We start from the raw sequence: 17,855 nt of genomic DNA on the forward strand, positions 1-17,855 counted from the left end.
GTCCTCACCCGCTGCCCACGGTCAGCACCCAGGCTGGGAGCACCAGCCTCTCCCTCACCTCCTTGTCTCTGTGCCTTCTAGTCTCGTTCCTTGATTCTCTTTTCTCCCTTCCCCCGAAAGAGGCAAGACACTGGTCTTCAGTAATCAAATCAGACCATGATTTTCCAGCCCAACTCTTGACACTTCTGCGCTTCTGAACGATTAGGTACAAACATTCTGAAGGATGGACTCCTGGAGGAGGCGCCAGCCAACTTTTCTAACTCCATCCGTGTCCCCTGCGTGGGGGCAGCCCCTGCTGCGTCATGTGCTTTGACCCCCCATTTTGTGCATTCCTCAGTAGAATAGTGCCATCCCCCCGCCTGGCCTTTGGGAGCATCACCTGTTCCCCTCAGCATCCTGGGGCCCTGGTCCCTTCCTTCTAGCCCTGGCCATGCGAGGCTGTGCCTTCTTACCGGCTCTCGGCAGATCTGACTGGAGGAAGACCACCTGTAGGTCTTAACTTGGGAAAGACCCCCACTGCGTGACCTGCTGCTTCTTCCCTAGGGCCTTTTCAAATAGTAGATATTGTTAGAGCGCTCCTCTGTCATCTCTCACCATCATCAGAAAAACTGTCTCCAGAAAAGGGACTTCATTTAGATCACCAGTGGCTCCTTAATGTGTAGGCATTACAGTGGGCATTCTAGACCTGGGGGGGGCGGGGGGAGGAAAAAGCCACTGTATTTTTTTCGCAGCACTCATATATGTTGAATTTACTTCCAAAGTTCTTTAAAACTGCTATAAATTCTTACAGTAAACAAAGTTGCTTAACGAGTGTTTTTCTTTCTCCCTGTTCTTTTTCCCCCAGGCTCAAAGATTTGGAAAGAGACAGTTTAACAGAAAAGGTAATCCCCACCTTAAAAAATTCTTTATGACAAAATGTGGCTACTTGGTAGATGCTTTGTGGCTCAGAAGTTTAAGTGGCGTCGGCTTTTTTTCCGTCAAGTTTTCAGGATAATTTGGATATCCTTATTTAATGTGTTGCGTTAACATGCTGCTAATAATATTAGTTGACTCCTGGTAACTCATCGACAAGTTGCCCAGTCTGGGTTCCAAACCGTCAGTTCTGAACTGTCATTTGTCCTGATCAGTTTTCAGAAGCACGGTGGTGTTCTAATATACCGTTAACTGTCTGTCTCACCTCTAATCTTGCCACTTGTCACCGCCCTGGAGCCAGTGTGATGTGATCTTAATGGAAACATCAGAAGTGTGTCTTGTGTATATTGTTTTTCTTGGCCAAGTCAGCATCGCCTGCCACTCAGTCGTTGTTACGTGACCAGTCAGCTTAATTACTCGTGTATTAGTCCATTAATTGATAGCTTGGGAATTTGGGGCCGTCTGAACCTTTATCTCTCCCTTAGGAGTGCGTGAAGGAGAAATTGAATCTCTTGCATGAATTTCTGCAAACAGAAATCAAGAATCAGTTATGTGACTTGGAAACCAAATTACACAAAGAAGAATTATCAGAGGTGAGTCAGTTTGCTGCATCCCAGCATCTAGAAAACGTCCCCCCCGGGTGCCGTAGCTGTGCCCGGGGCGGGACAGAAGGACCCCCGCTCTCCCGTTACTTGATAGCGTTAAAAGGAAGCGCGTGTGTCCGCTGATTCTGTCGCTGCCACTGGTTGACATTCACTGCTACTGAAATTATCCTTTCCCGCTGTAGGAGGGCTACCTGGCTAAAGTCACATCCCTTTTAAATAAAGATTTGTCCTCGGAGAACGGAGCGCCTGCTTTCAGCCGGGAAGTGAATGGCTGTCTAGGCAACGGGAGCCAGGCAAGGGGTGAGGACCGCCGAGTGTCAATGGCAGAGGAAAACAAGTCCCCTAAACTTGTTTCCAAACTTGGCACGCCCCGGAGGAGCAGGGGGGATGGCGAGCCGAAGGGTAAGCGCCCTTGTCTTGCTTTACTTTGATGGGGGGCCGGGACTGCGTCGGGGGCTGTCGGACTCGGGGCCGTAGGTCCCCGGGCAGCGCCTCCTGGTTTGTTTCTTGTGGACGTTCCCAACCAGAAAGTGCTGCATACTTCCTAGCTAGCTTCGATGTGCTCTTTGCTAAATTTTGTCTGTGACCAAGTATGGAACATTCGATTCCAAAACGTGGCTCAATTTATAAGATATGACAGGAGTTATTAATACTTATTACTTACGTCTAAGTTACATGCCTATTTAAGCTCAACGCTTTTTTTTTTTTGAGGGAGATTAGCCCTGAGCTAACACCTGCTGCCAATCCTCTTCTTTTTGCTGAGGAAGACTGGCCCTGAGCTAACATCCGTGCCCATCTACCTCCACTTTATATGTGGGACGCCTACCACAGCATGGCTTGCCAAGCAGTGCCATGTCCACACCCGGGATCCGAACCAGTGAACCCCAGGCCGCCGAAGCGGAATGTGCACACTTAACCGCTGTGCCACCGGGCCGGCCCCCTCAACACTTATGCTTAGACTCCTTCCTAGTTTGTAGTCAAAGTGACTCTTCTGGAATCTTTAAAAACAAAAGAGCATGGACTTGAGCTCCCGTCCGATTCTTGGCCACTTCAGCTTTTGACGATTGATATTGGGGTGGTTCTGTTCCCTTGTCTGGGTCAGGGGTTGGCCCCTCAATAAGAGCTCATGTAGAATGGCCCAGCACTGGCAGGTGCTGAGTGATGAAGATGGTTCTTGGTTAGACGAGGAAGGGAAGAGGTTTAGTTCTCGGAAGCTGGTTCTCTGCACTGGCTCGGTAATGCTGGAGAGCCGCACCTTCGCTGTGAACTTTTTAATTCATAGTGGCTTTTTTTCTTGTTTCCTTTTTCTTTAAACAGCCGAAGTCTCGTCTAGCCCCAGGATTACAAGGCAAACAACCAGGCAGACCACCATCACGTCTCATTTCGCACGGGGGTCAGTATGTAAAGCAGTGCCAGCCGCCTTTTCTACGGGCCAGCTGTTTTCGGTAAAACGTGTGGAATTAGTAGGATGTAATTTAGCAATTCCGCCTTCCACATGGCATAGTTTTCATCTTGCAGTTTTGTTCGTTAGACATTCATGAACAGTATTTCTGAAAACCTCATCTGTTTTTACTCTTGTTGTAAAGGAAACTTGAAATATACACGAAAGTAGCAAGGATAGTAACATGAGCCCCTAAGTACCCATCACTGGGTGTCAGCAGTTAACGGCCCCTGGCCATCACTTCGTCTATACCCTGTGTCCTCCAACTGGATTATTCCAAATGAGTCACAACTCCATATGACCCCCAACTGGATTACTTTGAAACAAATCCCAGCCATGCATCTTATCCATAAACATTTCAGTACATTTCTAGATGAGGAGGTCTCTTTCTCTCTTTGACAACTTTATTATTCGTATTTTGCTATAATTGTTAACATTTAGCAGTCTTTAAAAAAACAGCATAACTATCACACTATTTTCATGCCTTATAAAGTAATAATTCCTTACTTTCAAATATGGAAGTCTTTGCATTTCCCCACGTGTAGGAAATAAACTATGTTTGGCTGATTTGTTCCTTAAGGCTTTCCGGTTATAGATTCCTTTTTCTTTTCCTGCCATTTATTTGAAGAAACTGGGTCAATTCTCCAGTAGAGTTTCTAGCTCTGGCTGACTGCATCCTTGTGGTAGACGCGTTTCCTTGTCTCCCGTTTCCTGTAACCTGGTAGTGGGGTCTAGAGGCTTGATGAGCTTTTTTTTTTTTGAGAGTTATTCATAGATGGTTCTGTAACCTTCCATCAGAGGCATGTGATGTCTCTTAGTGATACCAGCAACTGTCGCTCAACATCTAGGTCCAATTTCTTAGGGTTCGTAAAAGGGTGATATTCTAAACCTGTCACTCAAAGAAACTGAGCTGGAAGGCTCTTTCCCCATCCTGGCAATGAGGGCTTGTCCTCCATGGGAAGAGGGCGTCCAGCCCTGCGTCTGTCCTCGAGAGGGTGCTTTTGGCAGGGACGAGTGTGAGTCCTTTCGCGTCCGCTGGGGGTTTGGGGACTGGCCGAGCTAACGGTTGGCTTTACCATGTGTCACAGCCCTGCCAAACGGAAACCCGAGGAAGAGCTGGAGAGGGCGAAAGCGGACAATTCTGTGGATGAGGAGAAAGACCAGGTAGGGCTGGCGTTCTCAGGTTGCTTCGCTTCCCTCACTTTGGTAAGCCCGCTGATAGTCGCGGCTTCACACTTGGCCTGTCTAAAGGGACTTGAAGGGATGAGACGGAGTTAGAACGTATCCTGGACCCAGGGCAGGACGAGCTACATCACGCTTAGACCCGAGGGCCGGCAGGTCCCTGCCTCTCGGGTCACTGGGCTGCCAGGATCACTGAATCGGCTTGACGTCCTGTTGGAGGACACACTAATTCTCATATCACTTTATTCTTGGAAACTGGACATGACTGTTGATGTCTTTATTCAGATAGCTGTAGTTAGGTTTAGTCAGACTACCCACTCAAGTGGGAAATTGAGGCACAGGTTGTCCAAGTCACATGGCCACATCCCTTGCCTCTAGGAAAAAGCATTGCAGGTAAAAACAAGCAGCCCTTAGAATATCAACTACTCCGGTTTTTACAAACGCACCAGTTTTAACCAGATCTCCTAAATGTGTCAATGTAAAAAGACCTACTGCAAGGCATGTAGTAGTGACACTGACAAAAGTGAATGACAAAGAAAGAATACTCGGGGCAGCAAGGCAGAAGAAAATAACCTACAGAGGAACCCCCATCAGGCTTTCAGTGGATTTCTCTGCAGGAACCTTATAGGCTAGGAGAGAGTGGAATGACATATTCAAATCTTTGAAGGACAAAAACTTTCAGCCAAGGATACTCTATCGAGTGAAAATATCCTTCAGATATGATGGAGAAATAAAAACTCTCCCAGACAAACATAAGCTAAGGGAGTTCGTAGCCATGAGACCCCCCCCCCGCCCTTGCAAGAAATCCTCAAGAAGGCCTCATACCTGAGGGGAGAAAAAAAAGGGGGTTACAAAGCATGGAGTAAGGAGATAAATAGGTAGACAGAATCAGAAAATTGCTGCTGTACCCCTGAGCAGGTGAGCAATTACTGGAGCATAGCATTAGAGATATGGGAAGGAAAACACCAAAAACAAAGATAATCTTGTCATTTTAACTGCAAACTCACAACACAAGATGGAACAAGATGTGACAGAAACAACTTAGGAGGGGAAGAGAAAGGGAACTGAATCGGTTTAGTCTAAGGAAATGAGAGACCTTCGTAAATGGGACTGTCTTATCCACAAGATTTTGCATACGAACCTCATGGTAACCACTCAGCAAAAAAGCAGAACAGAGACACAAATAATAAATAAGGAGAAAAGAAATGCACCAGTTTTCTAGCTGTCCTTGCACGCAAACCTTTTGGAGGCCTTACACAGCCTTTCAGCTGGCTTCTAAAGAGAAGCACTGAGCCCTGTGTCCCCAGCAGGAAGCCCTGTCACTGGCAGCTTGTGGGGGCCCTCGGGGGCTTCAGGGATGAACACTTGTAAAAACACTTGATTCCAAGAGGCTAGAGCAAGACTCAGGGCGCCAGCCCAGTGTGGGCAGATGGTGTCGGTCGAATCAGTGGTAATATGGAGAATCCGACTCCAGTCCGTTTAAACCTGTGAGAATTTACTGTGTTTTAAAAACAGGTATTACATGCATTTGGTAAAACTTTCAAATAGGGCAAAAGGCTCTCCCTCCCTCTTCCCCCAAACCTCCACTTTGCCTTTCTAGAGGCAAGCATGTACCAGTTCCTTCTGTGTTGTTTCCGATTACATATGTGTGTGTGTATTAGTGTAGTTTCAGTATAAATCTATATCGGCCAGGCTTCTCCAGGGAAATGGAACCAATAGATGTCTGTATAGATGAGGTTAATTTTAAGTAACTGCCTCATGCGCTTATGAGGCTGGCAAGTCTGAAATCTGCAGGAGGCCCAGAGAAGAGCTGATGAAGCTCAGGTCCCAAGGCAGGCTGGACGCAGAATTGCTGTATATCCGCACACATTCAGATCTTTCTGTATGTATATTCCATATAATATAGTGCGTACCTTACCCACCTCCCCGGGGGTGACATCTCACAAAGCTGCGACACAGTAACAAAATCAGGAAACTGCCGTTGGCACGGTCCACAGACTTTATTCAGGTTTTGCCAGTTTCCACGTGTGCATGTAGATAGGCATGTGTAGGCGGTGGCTTCTTGTAACCTCCATGTCAGACGAGACACATATGTGCCTCCGCACCACCCTAGCTTTATCCCTTTTAAATGTATGGATGCGGGCCTCCTGGAGTGGGCAGGCGGCGTGACCTTAGGGAACTAGTGAACGTGGGCGTTCATCCGAGAAGAGCTGGTGCCCCATTTAGCTTGTTGTCGTCACTTCCTGATGTGGATCCCTAATGACTGGCTTTTTCTCATATTACGGAATTCCTGCCATGGGGTGGAAGACCTTTGATTCTTTCGTGTCATATCACTAGACAGTTTTGGATGTCGACACCCACTGGGTCACCACCTGGACCCCCTTCATTTTGAGGGTGGAGGGACATCAGTGCCACACTGACCGTTGCCCGGGTCTTCTCCTCCACACCCAGACCCCACCCCCGTTTTCAACCAGATCACATATGTTTATTTAATGCTTTGTCTCATGCTTTGGTTTTGATCTTCTTTCGAAATGAACATTCTTGTCTTTCTCTTCCTCCCTTGTCTCCACACAGGAGGAAAAGAGACGTCGAGTTACATCCAGAGAACCGTAAGAATAATTCATACACCTTTCTGTTCTGTGCAGTGTGGAATCTTGATTACTGAAATGATTTTTCTGAAAGTTTTTAAAAGGGAGAACTTCAGAGTGAGTTGCCATGGCGACCATAGCTAGCTTAAGGATGCTGAGTCTAAGGTCAGATTATTAGCGTTTTGGTTCAGGGGAAATTCTTGCAAAGAATGTGTTGAGGGCACCTGGCGGTTGTTATCAGAGCCCGATCTAAGGTTGTATTAAGTGTTAAGGATGTGCCTTTCAGGGCTCCTGAGGTGGAGGTTGCTTTCTGGGGTGGGAGGGAGGACCTTCTGAAGAGTTTGCAGGAAGGAGTGTGTGAGAGTCACCCTGGGTGTGTGTTCTTTCGCTTGACAGAGTTGCTAGACCGCTCCCAGCAGAAGAACCGGACAGAGTAAGACCGGGAACACACACGGAAGAGGAGGAAGAAAGAGAGGACAGAGTAAGGCCTGCTCACCCCCGACTTGGTCACCTCTCCCTTAGTCTCCTAGAGCCCCTGATTAGTTCTAGGAAGGGGGTCGGGGTGGGGAGCGTGCAGGAACAGAATGACTTTCCCTCATGATCAAAATGACCTTGACTTTGGCTAAAACACTTTTCAAACTCATTTATCTGGTGGTCCTCCACGTGGAAGGTGGGTCACAGGGCCGTGGCGATGGAAAGTCCATCCGTGGCGGGCCTGGGGGTCAGGGGACCTTTGCTCCTTCATCAGCCAGTCACAGAGCTTCAGTCCGTGCCCTGCCTGCCTGCCTCTTGCTCATGAGGTTTCTGTGAACATCTCATTTTCAAACGCATGAGGTGCTGAAATGCTGGAGTATCAGTGGGATATAAAGCTGCCTTCTTAGCTTTGAGACCAGACCAGTTCTGTCCCAGACCTCCAGCTCCTTTGTAAAGTCAGAAATTTCTGTGCAGTACGAATGTACCCCCAGTCCCTTTGGAGATGGAGTGCGAGACGGAACGGGGTCCACTCCCGGAGGCTTCGCCATTAGACAGCACTGCCCCCTGGCACAAAGGGCCAGCCCTGGGCCGTCGCAGGTGGAGGAGCAGTATCAGGTCCCGTTTGGGTTTTCTTTCGTGGTGAGACGTTGATTAGAAGTTTCTTACAAACTCGAGTGGACGACGCGTGCCGTCCCTGGGAGCCTGTTAAGGGCCGAGGGCCCGTTGTTCTGCCTGAATGGGGGTCAGCTAAGATGTGTGATAATTCCTGCACCATTTGGTACTTAACTCGAGTCTTTAATTGACACCTTCCCTGCCCTGATACTAGTTCAAATTAGACAGCCGTTCCCGGCAGGACAGGTGTGCTTTTAACGGGCAGTTCTGGTGGGGCCAGCTCAGCCACCCTCCAGAGAACGAGCTTTGGGCAAGATGGTGATCCCGTGCCTGCGGTCAGGCTCCCAGGATCTCTTCTCATGGTGGGAAGGTCTGCAGTGCATTTCTTTTCTTGTCATCACTGACCTTTGTGGCCTCTTTACAAAACGTGTTGAATCTGAGGTGGAATTCGCTTGGAGCGGTCCTCTGGGGAGGTGTGTGTAGCTTTTTAAGCTCAGGCTCAACATGAGGCATTGTTCGTGTTTGAGATGGAGCTCTTGTTCAGATTGAGTTATCCTACTTCATTCCTTTTATTATAGATTCCTACTTTTTTTTTTTTTTTTTTTTTTTGGTGAGGAAGATTTGCTCTCAGTAACATCTGTTGCCAATCTTCCTCTTTTTTTTGCTTGAGGAAGATCAACCCCAAGCCAACATCTGTGCCAGTCTTCCTCTGTTTTGTACGTGGGGCACCACCACAGCATGGTCTGACAAGTGGTATAGGTCCACACCCAGGGTCTGAACCCGGGCCTCCGAAGTAGAGCACGCTCGACCCAACCACCACACCACGGGGCCGGCCCCTGTAGATTCCGACTTCTGATAGAAAGTTATTATCTATGAGGTTGTCACCACTTACCATGACAGGTAATAGAGAGATTTATAGAGAAAATACTTAAACTGCTGGATCCGTCCTCTAAGAGCTTAATTTCCTGCCTGTTTACCCCATGCACAAAAAATGTGCTGTCTTGAAGGTAGACAGTTTCCACTCCCACCGACTAGATTGCAGGATCAGTTTAGATATTTCATTTCGTAGAACACTTTAGTAGAAAGATCAGGACCAAATGGGGAAAAATTAACCGTCTTTTTTCCCTCACTTAGGAAGAAAAGAGAGTCAGAAGTCAAACCAAAGAACCGTAAGTATAGTTAACATGCCTTATTCTTTATATTGTGAAACCTAATTGCTAAAATAAGTGTTCTGGTGAGAATAATGGACTGCCCAGACCATTAGGTACACTAATTGTACGTGGAGTGTGTGAGTGAATTCCGTTTGTGGAAGGGCAGACCGCCACAGTGAAGGCTCAGAGGTCAGCCTTGACCCCAGGCTCTTCCTCGGTGGTGGTCATCCAGCAACCGGTTTGTCAGGCAGTGGCTAAAGGGTATTGAATGAGCAGCTTTGTTACCCATAGCTGTGAAAATGCTGTCTAACAAACAGCCCCAAAGCTTAGTGGCTCAAGACAGCCAGCATTTATCAAGCTCACGAGTCTGCAGCTCGGTGGCTATCAGCTGATCTTGCCCAGGCTTGTGGGGGACCACAGGGCTGACCCGATTCTGCCCCGTGACTCGGCCCGCCTGGGCATGCTCTCATGGCAGTGGCAGAGCGTGAGCACAGAAGTGAAAGGCACTTTCTCAACTCTGACATCAACTGGCTGAAGCAAATGTTGACTGGGCCTGAGGCGGGTGGGCGAACACCCGTCCTGGGTGCCAGGGCCCTGGCCCTGTACGTGCGTGCGGCTGTCCACGGTCGCTGATGCTGACCCCACATCAGACCAGCGCTCCCGAGCCCACACAGGGCCAGGCCCTCGCCAGCCTCCACCGCAGGCAGGGTTCCCAGCAGGTTACAGAGATTCAGCGGAGTCCCGTTGTCTGTTTTTTGTTTTAAACCACCGGCATCTCATCAACGTTCGTAGGAAGCGTTGATGGCGTTTCTGGAGCAGTAAATGCCTTTGGGTTTCCCCAGTGAAGACCTGTGCTTCAGACAGGACATGCACTCCATGCTCTGACTCTGGGGAGGTGACTGGAAGGCCTCCCTGAGGCCGCTTGAGATGGTGCGGGCTCCCTGAGCTGACTGGGGTGTGTGCCTTGTTTTGTGCGACAGGACCCCTAAACAGAAGCCTAAGGAGGAGCCGGACAGAGAAGCCAGGCCGGGGGCGCAGGCCGAGGTGGATGAAGGCGGAGAAGAGAGAGTAAAGACTGAATCTTTGTTCCTTGACTCTGTTCTCGTGTCCCCATTTGGTTGGGAGAAGCGGGGCGGGGCGGGGCTCTGGGTTCCAGTCTGGCCTCCCGTCCCCATGGGGTGACTCTGGGCAAGTTACCTAATCCCGCTGGGGCGGGGGTGGTGGTTGGTGGTTGTCACTGCATGTCAGTGCCTGTCACACGGTGAGCGTTCAGCGTCTTTATCCGTAACGGCGGAGCAGGCCTGTGGGGGCCTTGACTAAGATGTGCGTGGAACCAGCTTCTCTTGAACCTTCTCCCCTGAGGCCTGGCGTGTGTCAGCCCAGCCCTGTGTGTCAGCTTCGTCAGTCTCCCAAGTTCTAGTCTCGCACCCCTGCCCCCGCCGGCCTCCCCACTTGAGCAAAGTGAACACGTTTAAACCCATAGCGTTAAACACTGGGCCGTGGACAGTCCTCTGCGAAAGTACAGGACGACAAGGTTATCTGCAGGCTGTCCTGAGCCCTGGGGGAGGGGACTCGTCTGCTGGGGGCTGCAGCACAAGAGTGTCGGGCTCTTTAAGCAGATTGGTCCCTGTCTGACTAGGAAGGCGGGACAGGGTCATCCCAGGATGCTCTCAGTGGCTTCCTGCCTGAGGTCTTGAGACGGGAACCAGGGCCACAGACTTGCTGGGTCCTGAGCGTTCTCACCTCACTTCCAACCTGGTTGGTGATAGGAAGAGAATGGACGCCTATGGCAGGTGACCCTTTGGGGTCGCCTCTAGCCTTCTCTGATGTCTTACTGTCTTTCGCCTCTTCTGTCCAGATGCTGGTTCCCTTACTGTCAGCACTTGCCTGGATCCTTCAGGTCTAGAGAGAGCTCAGTGGTGGTCTCAGACCACCCACTCTCCTCACGCAGAAACCCGCGGGAGTTTGGGGTCACACAGCCAGCACTTTTGTGTCACGGTAGAAAGGGATGGAAGGATCAAACTTTGGACCTTTTCTAATATCATTAGCTCTCCTGTTTTAATAAATCCATTCATAGATTTGTTGCTTATGAAGATGAGCTAAACAAGTTTATCAGGAAGGTATTTTTTACACACAGGCTCAGAAGGTTCTAGATCGTCCATCTATAACAAGTGTTGGTGATTGAGTTGGAAATTCCTGCTTCTGTTTTCTCCTTTCTCATCCTAGAGTCTTAAGTTTGAGGCCCCCTCCTTGCTACCCCAATGCCTGTCTGACATCTTCACGCCTGACCCGATAGGCATTTTGGCTGACATAAGCGAAATGGCTGGAATATTCCCTTTTAAGCTGGGCTATCCTGGCACAGGGATTGGCAGACTACGGCCCACAGGCCAAATCTGGCCCTCCGCCTGCTTTTGTAAATAAAGTTTTATTGGAACACAGCCATGCCTCTTCATTTCCGTGTTGTCTCTGGCTGCTTTTGTGCGACAATGCCGACTTTAGCTGTGACACAGACCACGTGGCTTGCAAATCCAAAAATGTTTTCTGGCCCTCTACAGAAGCAGTTTGTCACCTCTTGTTTGTAGCGGTAGGGAGCCGAGTTAAAAATTTGAAGCCTCGTCCCTGCCCTGTAGATCTGCCCAGATTTCTGTTCTCCGCTTCCACAGCCGCGATCGTTACCTGAGACCTTGCTGTTGGGTCCTGCGCTTTCTCAGAAACTAATCTCTCCCCCTTTATTTCTCCACCCGCACTTCCCCGTCCCAGGATGAAAAGAGGCACAGAAGTCAGCCCAAAGATCTGTAAGTGGTTAAAACGCCTGTGCTTTTGTGCTATGCTTTGGGTGATTTTAATTGCCGAAATGACTGTTCTAGAAACCTGTGACGACACAGGTGTACAGGGAGTGGCTGGTGCCATTGGAAGGCTGGGTCAGTTCGGGCAGGGATGGATTAGAACTCCAACTGGGCCCCATCTTACCCTTACCCTCGGCCACCTTGGCCACACTCCTGTCACTGCACGGTCCCCTGTGTCCCTTAGCTCCCAGCCCCTCAGGCCCCACGTCTGAGGTCACGTGGGGCATGTGAAGGCCTCGTTTTGGGATTGCGAGTCAGCAGCGTGCCTTTAGAGCCACCGGGACAAGGGGGCTTTCTTCTTGGGGTGGGAAGAAAGGATCTGTTCCCCAGGTCTGTTCCGAACATTTTGCTTTTCTGTAGGGAGGCGTTCATTTCTCGTTTGAGTTGGCAGCATAGCTCGTTTTTTCCGAGCTGATATTTGGCATACATTTGTGTACCCCACAGAGCTGCCAAACGGAGGCCTGAAGAAAAAGAACCCGAGAGAGTAAAACCACAGGTTTCTGATGAGAAAGATGAGGATGAAAAGGTAAGCCCTTGTTTGCAAAGCGATTTTTTTAACTATCACGGAAACATTCAAACCACTCAAAAGTAGGCAGAACAGGGTGCAGACACTTACGGTCTCGTCGTCAGCCTTCACCTATCTACTTGTGGCCAAGCCTGTGTCTGTCGAGCCCCCCATTCTCCTCAGCCTCCCTCACCCTGGATGATGTTAAGCAAATCCCAGACATATTACTGGAATACTTGTAGGGTTACCTGTAAAAGGAAAGGACTTTTTTTTTTTTTTTTTGAGGAAGATTAGCCCTGAGCTAACTACTGCCAATCCTCCTCTTTTTGCTGAGGAAGCCTGGCCCTGAGCTAACATCCGTGCCCATCTTCCTCCACTTTATATGTGGGATGCCTACCACAGCATGGCTTGCCAAGCAGTGCCATGTCTGCACCTGGGATCCAAACAGGCAAACCCCAGGCTGTCGAGAAGCGGAATGTGTGAACGTAACCACTGCACCACCGGGCTGGCCCCAGGGCTTTCTTTTTAAATATCATAAGACCATCATCATAACACAGCTAGTGTGTCAAGATCTAGTCTGTGTTCATATTTCCCTACTTGTCCCCATTGTCTGTTTTTGTTCAGTTTATTTGTTTGAATCCACGCCCACATGAGGCCTATGAGTTCGGCTGGTGTTTGTCCTCAGTGTCTCATCTATAGTTTTGCTTTTCTCCCCTTGCAGCTTGTGGAAGGAACCGGCTCATCTGTGCAGTTTCCAGATTCTGTGTTTTGCCGTTTACACCCCTGTCGTGTTTTACACCTTCCAGCGCAGTCTCCTGCAGACTGGCAGTTAGGGCCCGAGGCTTGACCAGCTGTGGGGCTTCTGTTTTCTAGAGTCCTTTGAGCTGTGCCGTGGGCCTCGCGTTGCACCCGCCAGCAGGCACAGCTGTCTCTATATGGTGTCAAGCTTGGTGCTTGGGCTCAGGAGCTCTGGCCTGACCCATCTCTTATAAAGCCCCCTCAGCTTTTCACCTGATGTTGTTATAGCGGTCATTATCCATTATTTCTCTAGGAGTTGCAAAGTGATCATAGTCCTGTTCTGTCATTCCTTCATTTACTCCAGAACAAGAGATATTTCCCCTTATGTTATTCTCTGTGGGCTGCCATAACAAACTCCCACAGTCGTGCGCGAACTTAACCACTTGGCCACAGGGCCGGCCCCTCAGGAGTCTTTTAAGGAAGTCTTTGGTTATCAGAATTTTTTTTTTTCCCTGAGGAAGATTTGCCCTGAGCCACCTTCTGTGCCAATCATCCTCTATTTTGTATGTGGGTTGCCGCCACAGCATGGCTGCCAATGAGTGGTGTAGGTCCATGCCTGGGAACTGAACCTGGGCGGCTAAAGCGGAGCGCACTGAACTTAACTACTCACTAGGCCCCGGGCTTGGCCCCTCTGAGTTTTGATTGTAAGACTTTAGATGCTGGTGATGGCTCAGATCTCACGGGTTCTTCGTCTGCCTTCCTCCCTCCCTCTGACTAGGTTTTGTGATAACCACAGATACAAAATTCTGAACTCTGAAGCATTATCCAGATGTAAGATACTTTTTCACTTTTCACTCCTCTTTTGTTTTCTCCATTTAGGAGGAGAAGAGACGCAAAACTACATCCAAAGAACCGTAAGAACCTGTTTTTGTCTTTCTGCAAAGTGGATCGTAATGTTAAAATGATTGTTCTAGAAAGAAGAGGCGCTGTTAGTGAGTTGCTGGAGCAGCCTTAGCTCTGAATCTGGTCGGGTCTGTGAGCACAGGGCCACGATGCCCCAATTCTGCCATGTGAGGCAGGTCCCCTCCACGTGGCAAAGAGACTCTGGGCACTTGGCCCCTTGCCCCTTACGTGGCAGCCCGTGCTCACCTGTGTCAGGTAGATTAGGTGTAACTGATGGTAGGTTCTGGTATGTTCTGAAATGATTAAAAAACCTTGTGCTTTGTTTCCAGAATGGAGAAAAAAATGGCTCGAACCAAAACAGTGCTGTCCTCCAAGGTAAACGCGTGTCTGGGGGTCACACGGCGTGCGGCGCTTGCGGGCCTGCGGGGGCCGGCCCTCTGAGTGCCGGTGTGTTCGTGCCCCGCAGATCCACCCTCCGAGGTGCGTTCAGTGCGGCCAGTACCTGGACGACGCGGAACTGAAATACGAGCAGCACGCCCCTGACGCGGTACGGTCCGCCCCCTCCTCAGCCTTGTCCTTCCTGTCCCCCGTGCCTCCGCTTGACGCCCGCTGTCTCTCAGGTGGATGAGATCCAGCTGCTGACGAACGAGAGGCTGTCCATCTTCGACGCCAACGAGTCCGGCTTTGAGAGTTACGAGGCGCTCCCCCAGCACAAGCTGACATGCTTCAGGTAACTGCCGCGCTGTTGCCTGATGGGAACAGGGCCCTGCCCAAGGCCACCCCTTCCTGACGTCCTAGTGGACATCGTTTGCCCCAAACCGGCAGCATTTCTTCAGCTGCCGCCACTCCACTAAAAGCCACAGCGGGTTGAGATGGAGGAGAGCTTTGCCGGGATTTGTATGTTTCTTGTTAAACCCGTACGTGCTAACACGACAGTCAGGCCACATCCTGGCGGTGCGTCATTCACCTGAGGGCCAGCTGTGTGCTGGGTGCTGCCCTACGTCCCTGCTTTCGTGGAGGCAGAAAAAGTTATGCCTGTCAGGGAGGAGCAGCCTTGACAAATGTAAAAGCACCGTGAGCAGAGTGGGCGGGAGGAAGTGGTTGTGCTGAGAATGGAGGGAGCTAAGCTGAGGAAAGACCTCGGTGGCCTAAGAGAACAAGCCGAGGGTGTCGCTAGGGAAAGACATCCCAGGTGGAGGGAACAGCAAGTCCGGAGGCTCAGAGGTGGGTGGGTGTGGCTGTGGAAGACCAGCTGATGAGGCTGCTGTGGCTGGTGTAGAGAGAGCAGGGGGCGAGTGTAGGGGGCGTGGACAGGGAGCAGGGGCCGGGCGGGGGCTGGATCCTCCAGGGCTGTGCGGGCTGTGGCAGTGACTCTAGAGCCTTCTGTGAGTGAGGTCTGGCGTCTGGACCAGGCGAGCCCTGGAGGGAGCACTGTCCCCGTGCCCTTCGGCCCCCCTCCCTCGGTCCCGCTGGGGCTGTGCGTGCTCTCAGGCTTCGCTGTGTTTCACTGGGGGAAACGGCTTGGCTCTGGGCCTTGGCACGTGCTCCTCCTCTCCCTGGAGAAGCGGCTGGCAGGGCGGGTGGTAGCTCAGGTGAGGTCGCTGCTGGGCAGGCTGGGGGCTCTTATGCCCTCAGTGTGTTTGCTCTGCAGCGTTCACCACTGTGGTTAGGGCAGGTGGCATCTCCCACTTGTCACCATCAGGACCCTGATCCGTACTGGGATGCTATCCAGCTACCAGCGATCCCCAGAACCTGGCCCTAACCTCTGTCCCCTGGTGGCGCAAGTGAACCGGGCCATGGTGACGTTGCTGACGGTCACACCCTCCTGCCTCCCTGGGGTGTTCTCGGGGCCAGAGGACTGGGAGCCGGCGCTGGGCTGCTGTAGTCAGGAATGTCAGGGCGGGGGGCTCTGGGCTTCCTCCCCGAGGACAGGGTCTGCTGTGGACTCGTTCCTGTAGGGCAGGAAGGTGGCAGTAAGGACACACTTCCCAGAAATGATGTGCCTTTTAGTGTCAGGCCATTGGAGCCGGACCCCCCAGGTTGTCTAGAGACTGTTTACCTCTGGTACTTGGGCTAAAGTGGCGGCTGGAAACAAGTCCATCCTGTGAACCCGCAGCTCCCACTGCTTCCCGGGACCTAGAGCTTCTCCCTGATATCACCTCTCCTGAGAGCCCGAGGGCAGCCCATCGGGCTGGGCACGGGAGCCTCTGCTTCTGGGGGGCTGCTGTATGCTGCCCTCCCTTCATACGTGTCCGTCGTTCCCACACGACTTCAAGTCCTGAGGGCAGGGCTGTGACCCATGTCTGCCACACCTGGCATGTAGTAAGGAGCGCAACGCGAGGCAGTCATGTTTTCATTTTTAAAAAATCTCCTGAAGCTGCAAGATAAGGATTCCTGGCTTCCAAGGGTGGGGGTGTCAGGAGACCTGCACAGATCCCCTGTGGCCTGCCTGGGGACCCTGAGAGACCGCATGGCCCCTCTGGTGTGGGAGGGTGGTCCTTGAGGCCAGCATGAGCAGGTCCATAAGCAGAACCCTCGATTCGTGTTCTTCTTAAGTTCTGTGTCCCGCGTAATGAGGACCATCCTCCGAAATGTCAAGGAGCGTCTCTGGGCAGTGGGACCGTGGATGCCCTTAAACTTGAGACTTAACCCCCAGAGGGAGGCAGAAGTCCCTCCTTCCCACGTCCCTTATGTACTTGGCCTTTTATGCTGTTAGAGAATATGCTTCGTTTCATTTAACTTATTTATTGAGGTGAAACTCGCGTAATATGAAATTAAACAGACGAATATTGTAAAGAGGTAAATCCATGGAAACGGCAGATCGGCGGTTGCCAGGGGTGGCTGGGAATAGGGAGTGACTGCCTCATGGGTCTGAGGTCTCGTTTTGGGCGATGAACACGTCTTGGAGCTGGACAGAGGTGATGGGTGCACACCTCCGTGAGTAGAATGTGTCTGGGACACCAATGTTGCTCTGTCACCAACATGCCGAGGGGGAATGCAGCGAGCTGCTCCCTCGTCAGCTCCCGCCGTCCCTCTGAGTCTCGCTGATCTCCCGGTGTTGCCTTTGCAGACACTTGTACTCTCGATGCCCAGGGCGGAGAACCGGGTAGAATCTGTCTGCGTGAGAACGCTGTGCTGAGCCAGCATTCTGGCAGCCAGGCAGATAATGCGTCCAGGTGTTGCTCGTAGCCCTGTCGCCTCGTGTCTGAGCTTGACTCTACTTGGACCTTTGCTGGTCAGCTGGTAAACACACTCTCTGTCGCCCGTCCAGCGTGTACTGTAAACGTGGTCACCTGTGCCCCATCGACACTGGCCTCATCGAGAAGAATGTGGAACTCTTCTTTTCTGGTTCAGCAAAACCAATATATGATGATGACCCATCTCTCGAAGGTAAGTGGAACATTCCAGGTTATGTTTGGGACAGATACTCTAAAAGCAAAACTCACCTCAAGAGCAATATTCAGCAGCAACTACTGCCCCTTAAGGTTAGCGCTTGACGCTGCTGTGAGCATCTGTAAGCAGAGTCACTCTGGCTCTGACTAGGACTGCTGGCTTGGCTGATGAGAAGTCTCAGCTTAGGGTCGGCCCTGTGGCACAGTGGTTAAGCTCACATGCTCCACTTTAGCGGCCTGGGGTTCACAGGTTCAGAGCCCGGGTATGGACCTAGCACCGCTTGTCAAGCCACGTTGTGGCAGCATCTCACATAAAATGGAGGAAGATTGGCACAGGCGTTAGCTCAGGGACAATCTTCCTCAAACAAAAAGAGAAAGATTGGCAACACATGTTAGCTCAGGGCCAGTCTTCCTCACCAAAAAAAAAAAAAAGAGAGAGAAAGAAATGTCAGCTCATGGTGGCACTTAGAGTGCCACTTGGCCCTCTTGGGTTTTTGATGTGAGTC

The 17,855-nt window shown here is 50.9% G+C and overlaps 1 protein-coding gene across 9 annotated transcripts in view; it reads left to right on the forward strand.

The window, feature by feature from the left end:
• The window catches only part of DNMT1 (DNA methyltransferase 1), a 40,951-nt gene that overhangs the window by 6,808 nt on the left and 16,288 nt on the right, over positions 1 to 17,855 (forward strand). Inside the window, exons 2-17 of one of the 9 annotated variants that reach the window (XM_023645449.2) lie at positions 845 to 881; positions 1,398 to 1,505; positions 1,700 to 1,919; positions 2,835 to 2,910; positions 4,047 to 4,122; positions 6,715 to 6,749; positions 7,125 to 7,209; positions 8,949 to 8,983; positions 9,946 to 10,033; positions 11,726 to 11,760; positions 12,256 to 12,337; positions 13,934 to 13,968; positions 14,287 to 14,332; positions 14,424 to 14,504; positions 14,578 to 14,687; positions 17,229 to 17,347. In XM_023645449.2, coding sequence (XP_023501217.2) covers positions 845 to 881; positions 1,398 to 1,505; positions 1,700 to 1,919; positions 2,835 to 2,910; positions 4,047 to 4,122; positions 6,715 to 6,749; positions 7,125 to 7,209; positions 8,949 to 8,983; positions 9,946 to 10,033; positions 11,726 to 11,760; positions 12,256 to 12,337; positions 13,934 to 13,968; positions 14,287 to 14,332; positions 14,424 to 14,504; positions 14,578 to 14,687; positions 17,229 to 17,347 — 1,268 coding nt within the window. Of the gene's footprint in view, positions 1 to 844; positions 882 to 1,100; positions 1,304 to 1,397; positions 1,506 to 1,699; positions 1,920 to 2,834; positions 2,911 to 4,046; positions 4,123 to 6,714; positions 6,750 to 7,124; positions 7,210 to 8,948; positions 8,984 to 9,945; positions 10,034 to 11,725; positions 11,761 to 12,255; positions 12,338 to 13,933; positions 13,969 to 14,286; positions 14,333 to 14,423; positions 14,505 to 14,577; positions 14,688 to 17,228; positions 17,348 to 17,855 lie in introns of those variants that run through there. The other 8 variants (XM_023645450.2, XM_070273119.1, XM_070273118.1 and 5 more) reach the window with 8 other exon arrangements.

The sequence above is a fragment of the Equus caballus genome, chromosome 7 (assembly GCF_041296265.1).
Source record: "Equus caballus isolate H_3958 breed thoroughbred chromosome 7, TB-T2T, whole genome shotgun sequence".
NCBI classification, from domain to species: domain Eukaryota; kingdom Metazoa; phylum Chordata; class Mammalia; order Perissodactyla; family Equidae; genus Equus; species Equus caballus.